Here is a 22,785-nt window from a genome sequence, read left to right as displayed (position 1 = left end):
ATATATTTAATAATGTAGTAACTTGTGATAGAGGAATCAAATTATGTCACTCATGCTCTTGTCACGTAGCCATTTCAAGAAATAACTTCAAAACCATACCCATTTGAAGCTTAGTTCTTTGCCCATTTCTACTGCATCTAAATTCTTATTGACAGAAAAAAATGTAATCACTTTCGGTTTAACAACTAACCAAATATCAAAAAAGCAAACAAATGAATTAATCAACAAAATAGTTCGAAGATGCAAAAGTATTCCGATCAAATCTGAGTGATAGTTGACAGTTAGGAATCAAAATATTTTCCTTAGAAATGCATGCAGTAAAAATGACACAAACCTGATAGAAATTGTGAGATGAACTGATCAGATGAGAGATAAATTCGCATACTTTTGATGAACATACATTGTGTGTTGCATTGCTTTACTCTTGTCTTGCTCAAGGGCGTTAACTGTCCACTTTTATTAAAGCCACACAGTAGCTGTACAAAACTACTAGGTGTCATTCAAAAGAAAATTAAATATTTAAATAGTTATCGTGATACTCGTAGTTGATATATTAAGCTGAAAATTTGCTTTTGATATAAATGGATGTACAATCTAGAAGATATGAAAATATAGTTAGAATAAATTGCAATATACTTCTATCCAATTAATAGAGCGATAAATATATTCTCATATTTTGTTATTAGAAGTTCTATTTCCATAATTAATAAATAAAGCATCGTTTTACTATGTACATTACGCTGTGCACTTAATAAGGTCCTCGTGTACCTGAAACATCCTCTTTCACAATACCAACATCCTCATTCACATTTCTAACGAGGCAGCTTGTATGTTAATTGTCGGTGTGGGTGCTAAACAATTCCGTTTATTGGCTCGTCGAAAAAAATATTAACTCATTAAGAATATTAAATAAATCCACTTCACAATTTTCATTACTTTCTGTCATACATTAATTGCATATAAAAGCAATTGTTTAACAATTTTTAATTGTATACGGCCCCGGGGAAATTATTAAGTTACCTTTGTTCAAAGAGCCGAAGCCCACGCAATTTAAAAAGCAGTGACGTACAGAAACTTCAAACCAAAAGTAATAACGCCAACTTGAAACTGAACGGTATATTGATATTTTAACCCAAAATATTTGTCCACCATAGAATAGATTGATAATTCCTGTGATACTAATTATTGACATATCATTTTTGCAGCTTCTTTGCTAAAATCAGTCTCTATAGGGTAATTCCATTGAGTGAGAAGGTAACAGGCTCTAATTCCGCTAAAAATAAGCAGATGTCGCGCAGTGTCATAGAGTGGTTGGCTTGCTATAGTAGGTCTACGGTAAATGCTACCAGTCAGTCACTATCTAACCCAAACAAAACAGGAAAGATAGTGTGGGATAGAGGGTGAATAATTTATTCTCTTTTTCATGATTTTTGTGACTTATTTTTTATTAAGAGCAAAATGCCTACAATTTACAAGAGTAAAAAGAAGTGAATAGACTGAAGATGATTTGAAGAGTGCGATAAAAGCAACATAAGAAGACTAAGGTATCAACTAATCTGTGCCCAACATTTCAACGTTTCTTGGACTAAACTGGAGCGAAGAATATCTACAGGCTGTATTATTAGGAAACCGATAAGGTCAACGTCTTTATTTACTCAAGAACACTACCCAGTCCTACAATACACTATCTGCATCCCCTAGACAAAATTTTTTCGAATCATTGAAGCGCTTTTATTACCTGCAGTACCTGTAATATGATCATTAGAATGCAGCCTAACTGCAAAATATGTAGATTGTAACTTGGTAACTTGTAGAGCCTGGCTAAATCCGCCGCAGTCAATAATCTAGTATCTGAATAATCTAGTGTTATTCTATTTCTATACGATTATCTTAGTCAACAGAAAAACAACACGTATATATTAAGAAGGAATAGTCACTTGTTTTCAAAATAAAAATACATAGTCAAGGTCAATCATCAACTTCTGCAAGTTTGGGAAGTAATTTGAGCTGGAAAACATCCTCTGAGTAGTACTCAGTTACATCGAATAAGAATCGTTAGCGCAAGCATCAACTTTTTTGCCTTCTCTTCAACAGATACGCTCCAATAAGCGATCTTTTGTCAATCGTGAAGAAAATAGTAGATTTTTAATACACAAACTATTGATGAAACCGATGAGTGGACCCCAGGGAAATTGTTGGACGACAACATTTCACTTGTGTCAGGTGTTTTATCACCATACAATATGTCGACTGGATCCAATATATTCGTGGTAGCCACTAGCTTCACAAGTATTGCACTATATACGAAGACTAATGCGGCATATGCGGTAGGTCCCATTAGAAAATGAAGCGGAAGTAGACCTTTACCACCCATAATATTTCTCCACTATCTTACTCGGCTATAATAGTTAGTTTGTGCACGTAATATTTGGTTTTAATCTAACCTCTTGTATTATGATGAAATCGACTGAAATTAGTAATTTATTTCATAATTCACCTTTTACTTGAAGAAAACAAAGATTTAATATATTTAATAAATAAATCGCAAAAAGCGTTTATAAAAATTCCAAGTAATCGCAATTGGGAATATTAAAAAAATAAAACGAAATAAACAAGGTCCTTTTTTATAATAGGTTAATTAGAGTATAAATTTCGAAAACAAAACAAATTTCACGGCGAAACAATCAAGAGAAAAATCTTTGTGAACGACTGTGGGAAACATTACGAACCCGATCGATCATAGATCACACTCTCAACAACCTCGTTTAAATTGCTGTTGCTGATTGGAGAGGATGATTTTCAATCTTATCAAATAAAACGCTTAGTTTCCAGGAAGAAAAAAACCCACATTTCACGATACAATAAATTAGAATTCGTTTTGGTAATATTAAAACGCCTGTTTTTCGTGTGTAATTTCACGGTGTCAGCTTTTTAGGGGAAGTCAGGTAAAAATACTTCATAACAATGAAATAGAAACAAATAAGTAAGCGAAATATTTTTGGCAGATGAAAACTACGCCCTAAATTAGAACAAGTTTTTAAAATTTAGACCAGTGTTGTTGTAGATATATTTCTTTGGTTAACTGAATTCAGAAAAAATATATTTTTGGTTTGATTGAGTTCATGATTATCGAAAAACGTAAAATATTTAACTTTATACCCATATTTATAATCGTCACTTTTCTTACCAGTATTTTTAATAATAAGTTACTTTCGATTGCTTTATACTTCCGATTTTTGAGCCTTGATGAGTTGTACAGAAATGTAATTAAGTAGGCGTTTGCTCTTTTTTTTAAATGTGTTACACCACAACCATAATAAGTCACTCTATCTACCATATTTCGAAGGTTATTAAAATTTAGAAACCGGTTGAAGAATTTATGATATCACTCCAATTCATATTTTGTTGTCATAATCTACTGCTATTGCAGTTTATAGTTTCTTCACACTTTTATATTTCATATTAATTTTGTTTTAATTTGCTTTTACTGTCTTAATCGTCCAAGATCCAAGACGTTTTGGTGGTTGTGTAAACATTTTTTTTATTTATTCTGCAACTATTATTAATTTCAATGCCGTTTTATTATCTAGGCATTGCTCGTCTTAGTACAGCTCCTCAACTTTATACCCTAAAGTAGTCTCAGTATCGTATCAAAAAATTAGAAGACGGTGGGACCATATTAATCAATATATATTCAAAGCAATCAAATGGTTCAAAAATATAAATATTTTTTTCCAAGACGAGAGCATAGTTGACCTAAAAATCTACGTACACATACTTTGGAATCGTAAATACTGATATTATTACAAATAAAGGAAATAATAACTAATATTGTAGAATAGTAACATTAGTGAGGCTACAACTAGAGGACGCGAAATTTTGTACTAGCTAGCCCCAGAAAATGTTGGCTCAGTACAAAACTGCTGGTAAAAGAATCGAAATAAAACCATTTATATGCATGTTCTCATTAAACTATTTATAGTAAGAAAAACATAGCCAAGATAGGCGTATGTATTTAGGGATGAACAACTGGGAAGCTCTTCGTTGATGTACCAGACGATCTTTCACTGATTACGCATTGACTTAAATTGGTTTATGCTCATAAATTGATACTGATAAATACGCGGAACATGAATTTCGACGTACTTCCGCAACCATTATGGAGAATAGTAGCATGACAATTGATCAAGTCCAACAAGTAGAATGGATATCGGCAGCTCTGGCTCATAAAAATTCATCTATTCTGCCGAAATTTATTAGCATTAGTCAAGCAATTAAATATACAGGCACTAACGAGGAGACACAAGTCTTTAAATCTTATGCAATGATGCATAGTGTGCTCGGAAGTGCTCTGTCTTTTTTTCCGTGACGTCTCTGAAAAATCATTTTTTCGTAGCATTTAATTAGCATTAGACGAGCACTTAATTATTCGTCTTTTTGTAAAACTTTTTTACTCTTAGAAAACAGACGTACCTAAAAGTCGCCGATTCTAATTTCATTATCTATTGATTTTGCACATTTAATTTGCATTGCTATGCTAACTTCAGAACAGCCAAAATCTCAAAAACTTGCTCAGCGGAAAATTTCATAAAATGTCACTTAATTAGAATTTAATTAATTTTCCGGTTATTGTTTTTTCTGCCTACTCATATTGCACTGCTAGCTTAAGTGACAAGGGGGGCACATGTCATTGAAAAAACATGGTATTTTACACTTAATCATTTAGTTGAACTAACATTTTCTTCTCTATATTTTTCTATAAACTAATATTTCATGCATAAATTGAAACTAAAAGTATGATGAGTTGCATACGAAATACAGAGGGTGTTTCAAACGTAATGTCGGTAATCAAATTTGAAAATATAGTGGTTAGCTGTTGCGAATGTATGAAGTTCCATCGGAAAATATCCAAGTCAAGTTAACCGAAAGCGGGCTCTTTTACAAAAAGACAATGCTAAACCACATACTGCGAAAATTTCGCAAAATAAGATCGAAGAACCTCTACCACATCCAGCATTTAGTTGCATTTTGCACCGTCAGATTACTTTTTATTCGGATGACGAAACTCGTGGACAAAAATTTATTGCAAATGATAAATTTTTGCATCCAAATCCAAAGAATGGTTTTACCAAGGTCTCATAGAGCTTCCTCTCCTATTTTCTATAATTATTCATATACAATTATTTAATAAACAAAGTGAATTTTATAAAATTGGCATCATTCATGAGAGACCCTTCATATTTTGTAGTGCACTTAAGTTGGTTAGCTTTGCTCTAAAGCTATTTCAGTTTCAATATTTATCTTTTGAACAAATGTTCTTTCCAAAAACAATATGTTTTTATTATTATATTTATCAAGTATTTATTCCAAATATTTTTCAACGATCTTACATTCCTCTCAATTACGGAACTCATTACCTTTCTTTTACGTTAAAGAGAAATTTGACATGCAATAAAATTTATGATTGAATAAATATCTCGTGGGTAGGTATATAATGAACTGATGATGAAACATCGACCGACCGCCAGTTCGTCTGGGGATTTTAATAAATTTTAAAAGCCCCATTAGTTCATCAGTGCCTAATAAAGTTTACACGGGTAATTAGACGCAAGCCTTCTGTGAAAAAAAAACGGATCTACCTTCTCAAATTAGTCAGTCATAAACTTCTGAACACTAGACATATGTTCAAAAATACAAAATTTCATTTAATTGAAATCTAATAAAAACTGAAAAAATATCATTCATTAAGTGATGTTAGTAGCTTAATGAGTGTTATAGCTAAGCACAGATACAAGGAGAGAGTTAATAGTCTGTCAAAGGAAAGAAAAAACAGGATAAGACTGTTAAGGTTAGCCTATTCAATTTATTGAGTTGATTGATATTTTATTTCAATAAACTTTAGAACGTTCTGTAGAAAAACACCGCGCCACTACATTCTTCACAGTAAACATTATGAATGGAATTATTATACTGTGGGTTAGGACGCACCAACGATGATTTATTGTTAAAAGTTGATAAAAAAAAAGTTTTTGGAATGTTACTTATCGTATACCCTAAATATTTAAGATGAAATATTTGATATATCAGAAATGAAGATCACGTTAGAAATCAGAAATACTTGCAATACTATTAGGCGTCATAGATTGAAACATGGTTGGTCTACGTCACACCAGAATCAAAACAATGTTGAAATGGTGACTCTCAACATTGTCACCCTAAAAAAAAAGTATCCTTTTGCTACATGATTCTGTCCAACTACAAACGGCACATATGTCTGGGAATCTCTCAGTCACGATCTACCACCTTCATTTGAATAATTACCTAGAGGATGATCGCCACGACAACGATGTCAAAACGATAGTATTGGTGTCGTTAAGGCAGGTAGCAGAAGAAAAAGGTAATTGAACAATATGCCAAGTGTTTTACTATTAGTGGAATTACATTAAACATTAGATGGAACCTTTCATGTAAAAATGAAATTTAAAAAAAAATTTTTTATTTAAAAACGGTAAAAAAGCCTTGTATAAAAGTATATTTCCTTTCTGATTGATATTTATTCACTTTCATGAAAAAATATTCGAACCAAAAGCATTTAGCTGAAAAAAAGTGAAAAAAATATCGCCAAATAGACACGAGACACGAAAATAATGAAAATCACTAGCTTGTTATGTTGCGTGTTGACGCTAATGAGACTAAATAAATCTAATTCGCCTCGGATAGGTACCTACGAAATGATTTGGAGAAGTTCAACATATTTAAGTGTCTCAATCGTATACGAGGAAAATATAATAAAATTAGCAATACATTGTTTATTTGGCGGGCTTTATTACCCTCCGACACGCAAAACCTTCTTTCCGTTTGTTTAAATTTAAATTTACTTCCACGTAACGGAAACAATATATTTATTGATCCAGCTAACAAACTAGATATCAGTTGATAAAAACCATACACGATTTTATGCAATATCCGAACTACAATAGTTTTAATAGGTATTCGTTGGGTTCGAGTCGGAAAAATAAATATCTATTGAAGTTGAAACATGGTAAATCCATACACGGCCTCCTGGTATTATATCACTAGTTATTATGTTTACGGTGTGTTTGAAAAATATAAATGTGACCAAACTAAATTTCGTTCATACGATTAATGATTCGACTACAAACCAAAGTAATTCATTTCTTGTATAATTCAATGGGCGAGATAGACTTTGTTTTTTAATATTTATAACCTTAACAGCTGAGTAAAATAATATGAAAATAAAAATCGACTATTTTATGAATGGTCATTATATATGGAAACCTATGGTATTTGTAGATAATATTTTTGATATTACTTCGAATTCTAGTTGTTTTGTTCCATTCAGAATTTTAGTTCGCTCTTTTTCATTTTTTCATTTTGATGGTTTTCATTGTACTTCTTTTGGTACTATCTGTATATTAGCTTAGTGATTCGACTAAATCATATCATTTTTAATAAACGTATGTTTGTGTTTGATTTTACTATGAATACCACTTCAGAAGTTTTCAAAATAAAAGTAAAAACATAAGGTCGTTTTATTAACTTTCTAATTGATATACGAATAAAAACACCTCGTGTCATGTGAATCGGCAACACTGACAAGTTAATTGAAAACAAGTAAGACAAAACAAGTATGAAATAGTAAGCTGTGAAAATAGGCGTGGAAAATTTAAAAAAGTACACTTATGTTCAACGAAAATAAATACAACTTAATTTTACAAGCATATTGGTGTTTATTCCAAGTCGATAGGATTAGTATTAACAAACTTAGAAAGTTCAGAAGTCTGGATATATTTTATACTGTCCGAGATCCGTTTCAAAAAGTACTACGTCATTAGCGCCGATTATGTAGAAGAGCGGCCGCCTTGTGAAAAACTTCTAGATAAAGTCCTTTGTAACTATTTTGACGACAAGCAGTTGATTTGTTGATTAAAATGGAGCAGGGGTTTTTTCGTTTAGCAACCCAATCTGCCTTGCCTTTCCATTCCAATTTATATTGTCCAGCTACCCAGCAGAGACTTACTCTAGTGTAAGGATCAAAAGAGTGCCTTGTTATTAACTCATTACCACTTTTTTTCGTTTTTGATGCTATTATTTTTAAGGCTGCCTGATTGATTCACCATTTTCGCTTATCAGACTGGCAGTCTTCTCTATTGTGCTCTTTGTGTTAATGAAATAAAACACTTAATATCTTCATAGCTCTAAAGGATTCTATAACAACGTTGTTAAACTTGTCTCTTATCGTATCAATAGAAAAAATTTAGAAAATAGAGATCCGCCAATATAAAATAGTAAAAAGAATTACAAGATATAAAGTTCAAAATGTTTCCGCCATTTTTCCGCAGTTTGTGTCCAGTGAACTAATTCGAAAACATGAAAATTGCTCAACGGAAAAAGTAGCGCAAATGAGGACGATCGAAGCAAACTTCTTTTATACTTAATCCAGCATTCTTCAGGAAAATTTATTGAAATATTAATATCGCTCTTAAATGAAAGTACAATAAAGAATAAAATCAAATTTGGATTGAATTAAGACTTGAAGAGCATAAGAAAGTGTTCTTCTAATCCGGAAGCTTTCTTAACTAGTCGATATAAATTGAAAAATTTTTTACATGTTTCAGTTTATTCAAATATTTGAATAATAATTTCAACGTAACGAATTGAAATAACTCAACTATCATAAAAATAGAAGAAATATATGTCGTAAGAGAGAAATCTCTCCGCTACACACCGTTGTAGGTATTTTTTCTACAACCAAATCCAATATTAAAACTCAATAAGATATAAAACAAAACCTTGTGGATTTAAGATGACTAGATGAAATTTCTTTAAATTCGACCGGATCCCACAGTATTTTATTATTAAGTTATATTTTTTTAATCACGTTCATCCATAGGCGGTCACGATTTATTCTATATTCTGAGAAGGAATAAAAATAACCGGCATAATAAATGACATCAAGAAAAATTGCGGTAATTATGCTACGAAGAATGGAGGATAATTAGATAGAAAGAAGAAAAATGTCTGCATTTTAGTTTCTATTAAGTTTCAAATCAGGGTTTAGAAGAAGTGACTAATTCCGAAGTATATAACAAGAATTTGAGGTATTCGGCATAATTATGTGGTTGATTAGGTCCCAGTACTACTTAATAACAAATTGAAAAGTTGAATTTTGAAACTCCATGTTAAATAAATTTGAAAAAAATGTGTTCGTTTTTAGGCTAGAGAAAAAGTGTAAGTTCTTCGGAGGTTAGAGCTGAAAGGAGCATGTAATCCAATCAATAATATAAATCGTACCAGAAGCAGTTACGATTCTTTCAGGTCTGGATATATCTTTCATTATTACTTATTTTCAGCTCTATAACTTTAACTCATTCATTTTTTTTTCTCTGCTGTATGTACGTCTGACAAAATGCTTTTCTTCTTATTATGTCTTGTACATTATCATGCAGATAAAGCATCACTAAGCATTCAGCCATCACATCATTATAAGGATTTAATCAGCAAAAAACATAATCCAAACAAACTTTATACAAGTTAAAGATTAGTTAGAAGCTTAGATAAAGAAATGATAAGCTTCAAGTATTCAAGAGGAAAGTATTTAAAATTATATGGTTGGATCTCAAAAAACTAAGCAACAGTAACAAGGAAAAGGTGCTAAATGTGGTATTGACTATGTCAGTAAAAATATAATCAGGCACAAACACCTAATTGAATAAGATGTGTAGTAAAATCAGAAGACAGTTTAATAAAAATCATTCATAAGACCAGATCATAGAACAAAGATGTAGATACTGATGCCATCACAGCAGATTTATTTAGAAAAAAAGAAACTCTGTACGCACATTTCCCAATTTAATCTTTATGGGACTTTAAGCGATAGTTTCCACCAAATCCCCAAAAAATAGGTGTTGATCATACCTGCATCTAAAGAAAAAATAATAGATGAGCTTTTGCGAATCAACCAAGACGATATTTCATATTGCACCCTGTATGTGTTCACAAAAAATGTGCACCTCCGTCTCTGTCAAACCGTCGATGCATGTTGCTGACTGTAATTCTTTTTCGACACCTGCTTTAATTTGAAATAACATACTATTTTCCTTGAAAATGAAATTTAGTGTTTAGGATGAATGATTATTATTTCACAGTTAATGCGATTACATGGCTTAGTGAGATGGTCTCGTGTATTTTTTTTATGATTTAGTCTTGGCTCCACCCCATTTTAAGCACAATTTTCATTTGAATATTCGAAAAAAAGTTATACGGCAATTCTTTCATTCTTAGAAAGATGCCCCAATTACCATAATACAGTTATCTCAATCTGCTCAGATAGATAACAGAGCTGCCACACAAGCTATAACAGCCGAAACTGTGTGCTCCAGGCTTGTACTGGAATGTAAAAGAGTTGTAGTGAGTGATGGCTGCAGGTTTATTTACAGGGCACGTTTTGTGGAGATGGATGGATACCAGACATGAAACTAGCTAAAACATACATAGATCGGCCTTCTGCCTCTTTTTTCGAACTAATGCTCCACTTAAATTAAAGCGAAATTCGACCCAGATGGCCGCTAGTGCATGGAGAAGTAAGAAACTGCACACGGGCACGGTTAAAAGGCTTGGACAAGCCTTAAAGCTTGCGTAATAACGTCAAAAGGTTCAAGCCAAACCGCCTGAGTGGATTTTCAAATGACATCAGTCTCTGGTAACTTCAAATGAGGCTCAACGGACTTACCAGGAAGTGGTCCTTGGTCGCCCACTATTCTACTATTGAACTATTGTACTTTCCAGAAACAGTTTTTCTTAAAACTTTTCTTTTACCTACATAATTGTACAAAGTACAGTTTTCTTCCAAAGTTATCAAACTGACTTGATAAGGTAACGTAGCTTGAACATGTGCTACTTTTTTTGGATGTACAGGAGCTACATAAATTACGTGAATGTCAAGTGATGAGGCTGACCCATTAGATTTTCTTTTATTGATTTATTTATTAATTATATTGGGATATATGAAGTGCACATCAAAATCTTCTAATAAACACCATTAAAAGCTAGAGCTCCTCGACTAAAGTTAACCATTTTATGCTTAAATTGAATTTCAATTTTTAAGATTAACGGCCAATTTGATACTTCCGTTTTTCCGAAATTTTATAAAACAAAGTAATTATTATACGACAATGAAACGGAATTACATCAGTTGCAGGGTAAGTTAATTCAATATTTTCATTACACCTGCTTGTCCGTGAAATTGACTTATTAAAATTTTTTTCAATTCGTACTTTTCACATTTTGATAGGAATTCGTGAATCTTGACATTACCTTCAACTATAAGAAGCCAGACCAGGGTTGTACCATCATTAGTAAAAAGTGCTCGTACAATGCTTTCTACTTCCTAATAACAAATGATCTCGATTGCAGTATTCGAAGCTCTTTACTAATAAAAGCATTTTCCACACATTGTTAGTTGCATAAAAACTTTGTCCCAGGTTACCCTTGGAAAGCAGCGGATAATTAGGGACCCAAAAATCAAAGGGGTAAACAAAGGCAACAAGTCTTACGTCGGTTTTGTTTGATTAGAAGGTTTTTTGTGTTAGAAGTAGTTAAGAACCATCTGAATTTATCCTTGGTTCAAAATTAGTTGGATATTGAACTTTTTGTCATGAAGTTCTTTCGGTAGATAATGATTTAGAAAATTTGTTTTTGTAACAAAGTAAGTATACTGGCTTCTTCAATTATCAAGAGGAATCGGTAATTTTAGGTAGCCTAAATATTTGATTGTTATACGTAAACACATGTTTTGTACAACCTGCAAGTAAGTTGTAAGTTGGAAGTTGTAATTGGAAGTTTCTATCATATTATATCAAATGATGACGCGTCAAAAGCATAATCTAATACGAACGTTTATATAGTAACAATTTTCAAAAATCTCAGTACCCCAACCATTTTTGTCGAATATTTCCAAAACTCAATGATTTCAGATAAAACTCAATTAAAATTCCATATATTCTGTTCCTTATGGCTATTTATTCCTTCTGATTATCCGTTGTATAAGAACAATTTTCATTTAGAGATTCTTGAATAGTTATCAATTAAATTCAATAGTGTGAAATCAGCGTTCTTCAAATCCTCTCCAAGCTATCAAGATAGAAGCTGCTATTTTCGTAATCGATCCATGGGTTAGTTCACTGGATCTAAGATCACATCAATGTCTAACCACAACTATTACCATGACGATGGGATCACAAATGATCATTCAAAAAGAATTGTTCGAAGTTTAGCCCACCGGTTTTAAACCAACCGTTCAATAAGATCTTTGAGACCTTGGTAAAACCAACTTTTTGGATTAAATGCTTGGGATTCAAAATTTTTCCCACGCAAGAATTTCGCTATCTGAATAAATAGCAATCTGACGGTTCAAAGTCCAGACTAAATGCTGTATATGGTACGATTTCAATGCCACGAAGTTCTTCGATCTTTTTCTTTCGTCTGGATATTTTTTAGATGATAGCTTATACATACATACTGTACCAGTCGCTCATCAACTGTGCCTTCCCCTTCAATTTCACATAATTTTCTTGCTACCACAACTGCTTTAATAAACTAATATCGCACACAACTATCGCACTTCATACTATTTATTATAAAAACGTACTGCATCCTCAATAAAAAAAATGAAAATAATTGAAAGAAAGTGAAGATATTGTTCTTTTCCCTTCATAGAAAGACTAGTCTTAACAATGTACATGATTAAATTGAGGTGGAGGAATTTTTACATATGAAAACCGTCATTATTTATGAGACAGCCTCTGTACATGTTTGGCTTACTCAGTTTTGGCTATTATTTACATACCGCGACATTTATAATCAAATGTAATAGCAGTAATTGAGAGTGTTCTAATTCCATCTACTAGTCATTGAATAAAAATCCCCTGCATTTATTACAGTATGGTTGTCAACCTTTCGTTATATTAACCATTTTGATCTGGGCAATATATGTATATAATAAGATCTGCTATTGTAAGGAGATGAACTAAGAGAGATCTGGATAGCGGATATTCGAAGAAAAGGTCGACCGGCAACTAATGGATTAGTTGAAAGATATGTCCAGTAGTGAACAAATAATTATATGATGAATGATGTAAGTCTTGCCTCTTATTAACTATTGCTACTCAAAAAATGAGGGTAATCCGTTCAATTTTTGGTGTATTTTTCCTTCAAACTTGTGGTTTTAATATACGGTGACCGTGAATTCGATACAAAATAAAAATACGTGACTCACTTTCAACCAAAAAAGGTGTTTATAATTTATTACTTCACTTACGAATGGTCTAAGCTGTCCATTAGTGGTTTTGTCCAGTTATCTTAGGAATTCATATTTACAGGATTATTAATAGAAATTAACCAAAAAATACGGTATTTATTTTGATAACAAAATTTGTGTGGTCAATTTGGAGACCAAACAACAATCAGAGGCGGAACAAATGTACAGTATCTATCTTCGCCCTTGTTAAAACAAACATAAATAAATTATAACAAATAATTACGTAAATGAAGGAAGACGCATTGAAAAGGATGGAATTATGCATGATATACAAATTTATATAGATCGTTTAATCATGCATTTTTCGATTTTACAAAATATGCAATAATTTTGCGGCGCAGTATATTAGAATTGATAAAATTCATTCAGAATTAATACAGAGAGAAATTAAATAATTCAAAATATCTATAATCGAGATAAATTCACCAATAACTTCAGATAAGCAACGAAATGAAAGTTAGAATGTGACAAAATTGTAATAAAACATTTAAATGAATGATTAGTAATTCTCCATATTTAATACATTTCAAGCTTGTCTTTTGTCATGGTAGAAATGATTTTAACGCCACTGATTGGAATGTAATATAAAAGACATCCGAAAGGATGATGGCATGATGGGTGACGACACTAAACTGATTATACTGATGCATTTGTCGCGTGTCTAAACTGTTAGTAATTTTTATAGACAAAGAACTGGTTCATCTTTTTTTTTAAACCAATTTTTGTTATCGAAAGATAGATGTGAAAAAGAATTCATCTACTGTTTACGACCAGCAATAAGGTTTTTAAGTGATATGTTGGTTTTCAGTTTAAAGTAGCTTAATTCCTATTTTAATATATATTCGTTATCTCTATGGAAATTTGGATAATTCATGTTGATTACTTAGGATGTTTACAAATAATAATTAGAGTACAGACAAAGTTTGGATGGTTATCAATTTTTCAAATCACACAATAAAGCTAAGCTGAAGTTTCTGGAACCGTTATTGGAATTGATACTATACGCTCTGTTTACTACTACTACTCCAACAATTCGGTTATATCTATAGTCCTTCGAGCTGGATATGAACCTCGTAGGACCAGAAAATGTAATTGTGAGTGATATTAAACTGGGTGATTAGTTTAAAAGTTTGTTTGTTCAGAAATCAACCTAGAAACTTCTTCATACACCGAAGATTTTCTATTTCTGTTCATGTTTGGTTGATATGAATAATATAATTGTTAATAAAAATCCTCGAGCAAAAAACAATTCAATGATTTCTAAGACTTTCTGTTCCTGGTAAATCTCACGATAAGCGAAAAAAAGCCAAATTCCCACCATCTCTATTAATAAAACATTAAGAAGACAAGTAGTGATCATTAGAAAATATAAAATTTCAACAACGCTACAATCTTATAATGATAATTGTTGTCTCACGATTGGTGCATGCTTCACTGAAATCATGAAAGAACAACGTCGATTTGCACGCTTTAATCATCATACGAGAAACTTTACTAAGAACTACAAATGAAATTGCCTTTAATAAAAAAAAATTAAGATACGAGTACATGTAATAAAAATGGCGTCAACTAACAGTAAACACGTTGTTCAATCTGAATGATAAGATATTGATTTAACGGGCTCAAAAAACTATGATACTACATAACAATAAAGAGCGTTGTGAAAAATTCGTCATTTTATTTTAAGAATGGAAGTGATAATGATTTTATTATAATTATTGACAATATTTCTATTATTGCTATAATAATATGGTAAACCTAAACAGAAATTGAATGATATTAATCGAAAGAGCTTTTGGCGTTAACCATCGTATTATAAAGTTGATATACCATTGAGAGCTGCACATTATAATGAACCATAATTATTTCCAAGATATCGTCATTTCGACATATAAATTTGATCTCACAGAGAAACTGTTACTAGAATTTCATACCATATATATTTCAAAACCATAGGTATATATTTGTGTTTCTTATAGTGATATGCAAGGCTTTTTCCAAAATGAGTGACGCAGCTACTTGATGATGTTCAATTCAAAAGCTTGCTCATAAATAGCATTCCAACGAAGAATGCCACAGTTAATGAAACCTAGGTACATCTTTATAATTAGAATCAAAATATAGTAGAAACAGTGTACTGAATTCGAGGAGCATTCTTACAAGGGAGATAATAAGGTCATAGCTACAATATTTTGAAAATATAGAGATAGAATCTTTACAGATTAATATTCTACTGATTTTCTGAAACGTTTCGATGCCGAAAAACAACCACATTTGTTGAAGAAAATAGTTCTTTAATTGCATTGATTCTCTTACTTGACAAAACACCTTCGCAAACTATCGAACAAGATTGTTAATCAAAATACTAAATACCTTGTTTGACAACACTCCAACAAGATTGCACACTTTATATAAATACGTTTGTCAAACAAAATTTTGACAAATAACTTGATTTTGTACGAACGAACGAAGTTATTGTAAGTTATTGATTCAACCACCATATTTACCTGATCTGCCTCCTTACGATTACTTTTTCTTTTCAAATTAAAAAAAGTTACTTGATGGATAGCGATTTCAGACAAATGTACTGTTAAAAAAATGTATATTATCATTTTGATGCTATGAAAAAATTGTAAATTCCCTGGACTAAGTTTCTAGATTTAAACGGGAAAATAAAATAATTCATCACATTAAATTAACTTCTCAAAAGTCATCCCTCCATCAAAAAATCGTACTTGGAAAGGTGACAGAAATAAAAAAACATATTAAGTTTTAAAAATATGAACTGATTTTTGATTTCATGCGAGCCCTGGAGAGGAGCAACTCCTATCTCTTTTTTAATTCAAGCGACAAAATTCAGAAAACGATATATATAAAATGATGTATAAAATTAAGTTGAGTCTTTCCTAAAACAAAATTTCCTCGACCTACTCCTTTCCGAGATATTACCCTTAAAAGGTGGTGACTAAAATTGAGTTTTTATTTTTTTTTTTTTTTTCTAAAATTTCAATTATGCTAGAAACCTCAAATTCTGTAATTTTCGTGCACTCGCAAAAAACTTGCTACAGTTATTTTTTCACTATTTTTGTTACATTATACGAGGATGAAATTAATTGATCAGGATGAAGTTTTATAAAATAAAATTATTACTTAAAATTCATGTTTTATTCAGAAATATTTTTTATTCTTAAATTCCCAAAACCAATAGCTGCTTATAAAAAAAAAAATAAACACCTTAGTCCTTTGCGAGTACACGAAAATTAGAGAATTTCAAGTTTTCAGCTTAAATTTTAGCAAAAAAATAAAAATCAATTCTGATCATCACCTTTTAAAGGTTATATTTCAGAAAGGGATGGGCTAGTCATACTCATCTTAATTGTATACGAGCAATCACCTCTTGAATTTTGTCGCATAAATTTAGAAGCACCCTGTAGCTTAATTCAATTGAATTTGTTCATAAAATATTGAAAAAATCAGTAACTAATGATAATTGAGATTAATTTTTAGAAAATGAATCAAATTAAAACTAATTGGCAAATTATAATAAATCGTTTAATTGCATCTATAATATATGATAATTATTGCAGCAATTGAATGAAGGTGTTTGAAAAAACGTATCAAAACTAACCGGTAAATATTAACACGTATTGTAAATTATTATTTCAATAAATTTTACTGTACAGTGAATTAAAAGAGACATTAAGATGCCCACAACATATCCTACGTCTCCAGCACCGAATTTGTTCCAAAAAATTTAATAAAAACTTACCTCCATTTCCAGTACCATTGTCTCTATCATCAAACCTCTCCCCTACATCTCCTAGATCGACAAGGCTCCTTATTGAGAATACCGATTTGGCTACACGCAGTGGGGCCCCATCTCTTTGTTTTGTAGTCAAGTCCATTTCCAAACAATCACTATCCATTGGTATATACAACGAAGATGTTTCTAAGATACTGAGAAAGATTAGTCACTTCCTTAACATCCGTGGACGTTCTGCTTTTGTACTCGACGCACTTAGAATAACTAAAAAATAATAAATCAAAATTTCAAAAACACAGTAAACAAAACAAAAATATCTCTCTGAATATGACAACCAGATCGGAAAACAGAAGAAGGTTTAGAAAAATACGTATTCAATCTCGTATTCTCAGATTTTTTGATCCCTAATATTTTTTTATTAGATAGCAATTAACATATAAGTATTTGTTTGTTGACTCTCCGAATAACTCGTAGGGAAATTCATATTAGAAATTTAACAACAGTTAGTAATTAAATCATTTTCCATACCTTATCATCAGAAACCATTAAATGTAACCTATAATTTTGCAAAACTTGAGAAATAAACAGCCTAAATGGTTAAAACAGCTTTTGAAAAAATAAAAAAGCTGTTTATGATTTGATATACATCCAAATTGACATAATCCAATTAATATAATTTCCTCGTCAAAGAAATTCTTCGACAAAATATTACATTTATAAATTTATGCTGAGATTGCGTGTAATTTTCTCATTAATTTCAGTCACACAGCTATTGATTGATGTAAGTTATTATGAAACATATGGTAATTTCGCAATTACCCCAATGATTAGTTCGCAGTATCCACTGTCAAGATGAATATTTCAGTTAGTATAACTTGATTTGAAACGATTCACTATAATTAAACATTTTAAAATACAGTGCATCACATTTCAACAACATAAAATGTTATACGATGTATCCTAAATATCTAAATTGAATAAACATATTATTTATATTTATAATTGATTGCAGTTTACCATAAAACCACGCATGCCTTTCCTTAAATGGTTTTTACATTCTTTTCTTCATTTCGCTTCGTAGTGTGTTTATATATTTAATATTAATTTTATTATTATTATTTCGATTTGATTAATTTTCTTTTGACTACGAAAATCATAGCATATAATAAACCTTTCTCATGTCTAACTGTCAGTTTTTGCTGTCATTTCAAATAATCTCGATTTGATATTGGATATCTAGTTTCTGGTAATAAAAAATCGAAACATTTCGGTTTATTTTTGGTGCAAAAGCGGAGGGTTTATACCCACTACTTTTGGCTTTATGCTTCGGCTGGCGTTAATAACAAAGCAAATTGATACTTTTTATAAAGAATGGGCGATATAAGTTTTATGCATACTTAATACCTGATATTTTAGTTTGTATCGGAGATTTGTTGCACTGTAATTTTTTTTATACTATGTTGATTTATATGAGCAATGATTTAATAATATACAGCCATGTCACAACATAGAATCCTACCGATTACGAATGTGGCGACATGGATATTTATTGAACGTATTATAGAAGTTAAAACTGATCTATTATCTTTCTTGATTAGACAAGGTATAAACGAATAATGTCAAAATAAAGGGTGGGTATTTTAAAGAATATAGGGCCAGACCACCATCAAATTGAGGAGAAAGCAATATATCTATCTAATTATGAATAACATCTTTTTAATCTTCAATTGTCATAAACAATGTTGGTTTTCAATGTTCACTTTATTTATTTCAAATAATCATACAAAAAGAAATCCTTAACATTCGAACTATAGCCCATCGTATTATCTAGTTTAATTCAATGTTCAGCAAGCTCTTTGAGGCCTTGGTAAAAGCATACTTTGGACTTAGATGGAGAAAAAATCTCCCCTGAAATCAAATATTTTAATACGCAAAAATTTCGCCATGGATGTGATGGACTAAATGCTGATCTTTTTCCGCGTAACTTTCGCAATATATGGTTTAGCATTGTTTTGTAAGAGAACCCGCTCTCGGTTAACTTAACCTGAATATTTCTCCGATAAATTCTTATACATTCTTATCAGCGGACCATTATATATCTCAGTATTGATATCTCGATCATCTGGAATGATTTCGAAGTACACTAAACCTTCATAGTTCTATCAGACACACAAGACTTTCCTAGTAATTGTCTATTCCAGTTCTCTTTCCGTAAAAAAAATAGAAAATGCACGGATTGTGTTATTCATTAATCCAATGTACAGTTTTTATTGTAAATCGAGGGATTTACTCAATCATTTCGAATATTAATGCAAGGAGGAGTTGACCAAGTATCACGTACAGTGATACTGCAGGAGCATTTATTGGTTTAGATAATGTACTAGCTAATGTTGACTGGCGAAAAATTGAGGAATTTTGTATTATATTTATTCCTTCAACATCCCCTGGGTGAGGTGGATAGTAGGAGTGTTTAATTAGAGATGTTTTGCGAGAGACCCTATCTATAAATTCCTAAAACGATCAACAATACTTTGTGACTGCGAAGCCATTATAAATTCAAGACTGTCACAAGATGTTGATGATTTAGTGTACGAATATCATCAATGTTTTTAATAGAGATAGATCAAGATTTATACCATATTGAAAGTACTAATCTAAGAAAACATATTAGACAAAGACAAAAAGCAAAGATGACATAAGAGATTCAGGACTGAATATTAAGGAAAGATGAAAATGTTGAGTGATAAGGTGTTATAATTAAGGAAACAGATTTTATAGGGTTAGTTATTACCTCCTAGTCGGTTGAAAACCTAAGCGTATCGCTAAAATTAAAAATTATAATTAGTTCTAATCTAAATTGACGAAAATTATGTGCATAAGAAATTTCGCGAATAGTATTTAGATTACGGAAATTAAAAATAATAAATAACTACTTAACGAATATGAACAAAGTAACGAACGAAGTTAATTAACTTTAATTGCGTTTCGATAGTTAAGCAAATTAGTTGTTATCATAATGTGAATATTTATAATTTGCTAAATTTATTTAAAAACCTTGTTAGTTCAAATAATAGCGACAATTAGGTTAAATAATTAATATGTATATTGTTTTCTGTACTGTCTAGCTACATTTTCTATGAAAACTTCTTCCATACATTGCTGATATTTTCACTATTCCTTTATCAGCTTCTGCTTGAACATTACATAGCTTTTCATTGCTCTGGTGCCACAATCTCTTACACTGCTTCACACTAAATCTATGCAAGTTTGTGAGTGATTTCCATTTACTTGCGTATTCAAGTCTAATATTCTTCTAACTACCTTTTAATAAGGTATACAGAGTTGAGACACTGTACCTCACATGATGTAAAGACTATAGCGCACCAGCTGGTAAGCAGCCAATGGGAATTCGCTCCCAAAGAGATGCGCAGAACTAGTCGAAAATGAGCCCTCGGGAAAAACACACCTTGTAGTCTTTACATCATGGTACCTTATTCTTCTGTTTCACTCTTAATCCTCATGTGTTTGGCATCATTTTCTCCAATGTCAGCATTAATTGTTTCAGTATAAATTTTATCTCGCCCCATCGATTTGTTTCAATTTCTGTAGTGCACTTTTCTGTTTTGCTGTTTTCTTAACTGTTGAAACATTTGATATTTTCTCCTCATTATAAGTTTCATTTTTTGGATCTGTTATGACTCCCTAGAGAATCATTTTAGGTTTCCTATATAAGCTACTCTCCAAATTCACGTCATTGATATGGTTTCCTTACCTAATTCTTCGCACTATACTGTCATTGCTTTGATTTCACGATATAATTTTGCCAGGAAATATTCATAATAATAATGGCTTAATTTATATTATCATTTATAGGTCTTTTGAACTATTTTAACCGGTGCTAATTTATTTCTTAGAGATATATTGAATCCAAATGTTGGTATATCTTCCGCTCCATTTGTTGGTAACGACTTCGTTTTTTTGCACATCCTCGCGTGGCGAAGATCCTTACTAATTACCTCAGTAAGTAAATTCTCCCGTTTTAAATTATCTCGCAAGCGGTGCAACTTCGAACACTATAGAATGTGTTTGGAATTATTTCACACAAGGGTGAAATCTAAAAATGTGCCAATTTGCAGTAGCTACAACACCTCTTAATAGGATAATTTAGATAAAGATTACTTGAGAACAAGATTGGAAGGTGCCGCGATGTTATATGAGCCAAAAAAAAATATAAGAATTATTTATCTGATGTTCGAAATTTTTGTTTGAGCGTATTGGTAAAAACTTAAAAAGAAAGGAGAATTGAAAGTATAGATTAGCATCTCCACACTTAAAACAGAAAAAATTACATTACGGCTTGAAGCTGAATATTGGAAAAATGATTTCTAATATATAGACTTATTATAGGCGGAACTTATTATTTAGTTTATTATCTCAAATCATGTATTTCAATTAATTTTTCGATAAAGTTTGATGAGATGCGGGAATCAGAAGAAGAAAATAGGTACAGTGTATAACAAAGCTAGGGTATACTAGCTAGACAATTATAGAAATTTATGTTTAATTGGTTAGGTAGAAAAAAGTAGAAAAAGAAAACACTGATCAAGATGAAGAAAATGATAGATAGTGGAAATAATCACAGGAAATCAATCGTTCGTTAGTTTTATAACGCATATACCTACTTGACTTATTTATTAAAATCATGAAATGAAGCTTTAAAAGCTCCACTTCACAAATTATTCTATAAATAATCAAGAAAAATAAGTTTTTTCGGTGCAAATATATATAGAAAGGATAAGAGAAGGTATAAGTACTAACCAAACTTAGTTCCCTGTCACTGAAATCCCACCCTAGCCCAAAAGCTGCACACCCCCGATATGTTCACAAGCACGTAACCGACGATAACGAGTGGAATGTCCAACGTGCGAAAAAATAGCACATAAACGTGAACAATTATCACAACAACTGGCAGGTGAAAAGCAAAAGTAACTTTCAGGTAAGTCGGTCGGCAGAGGGCCTCCTGTCAGGACTCCAGAAGTTCGTACTGCCTAGTGGGGCGGACTTCACGATCGATCCGCCCGTAGGCGGGGCGGACATTAATTATCAACCTTGTTAGTGTCTATTCTCTGATTGTAATGTATAGAGCGTTGGTTGAAGTCGGTATTTTATTAACTGGTTTGTTTGTGGATGCGTGACTTGGTGCTTTTAAGATGAACAAATCGCTGGAGTTTCAATTTTGCGAGTAATGAACGCCTTTAAAAAGTTTTTTCAATTTCTTTGAGCAATTTTGTCATTAAATCTTATTATCGAATAAAACTCTTTGGTTTTTTTTAAGAGGAATAATTTAAAATATATGATGAATACCATGTATCCACACAGACAGACACGTTTAGTTTTTATCCAGTCCATGAGTTTATTTGAAAATTCATGTTCTCTCATCGTCAGTGAAGCAAAGGGCACCTATCGGTGGTTTATTAGTTATGGTAAAACGATGGTGGGTGTAATCTAATTTTGTTAAAGAGGGCACTCCATTTCCGTCTGGTTTTGACTATTGCTGTAACCTGAGTTTAGTAATTTTCCTCCATTCTCATACGGGTCTGTCTCTTTTTCTTTTAAACTCTAAGAGATTAACAAATAATTCTAACTTACATCAATCACGGAAAACACGAAATTATTTCAATAT

The 22,785-nt window shown here is 31.5% G+C and overlaps 1 protein-coding gene across 1 annotated transcript in view; it reads right to left on the bottom strand.

The window, feature by feature from the left end:
* Positions 1–22,072, bottom strand: part of LOC130450813 (homeobox protein aristaless-like) — a 110,471-nt gene extending 88,399 nt beyond the window's left edge. Inside the window, exons 1-2 of the mRNA XM_056789451.1 lie at positions 21,921–22,072; positions 17,109–17,366 (exon numbers count right to left, since the gene is read on the bottom strand). Coding sequence (XP_056645429.1) covers positions 17,109–17,265 — 157 coding nt within the window. The 5' untranslated portion in view covers positions 17,266–17,366; positions 21,921–22,072. The remainder of the gene's footprint in view (positions 1–17,108; positions 17,367–21,920) is intronic.
* Positions 22,073–22,785: the final 713 nt, after the last annotated feature.

Source organism: Diorhabda sublineata, chromosome X (assembly GCF_026230105.1).
Source record: "Diorhabda sublineata isolate icDioSubl1.1 chromosome X, icDioSubl1.1, whole genome shotgun sequence".
Classification (NCBI taxonomy): domain Eukaryota; kingdom Metazoa; phylum Arthropoda; class Insecta; order Coleoptera; family Chrysomelidae; genus Diorhabda; species Diorhabda sublineata.
Note: the sequence above shows the minus strand (reverse complement) of the source record. Positions and strands in the feature narration are given on the sequence as shown.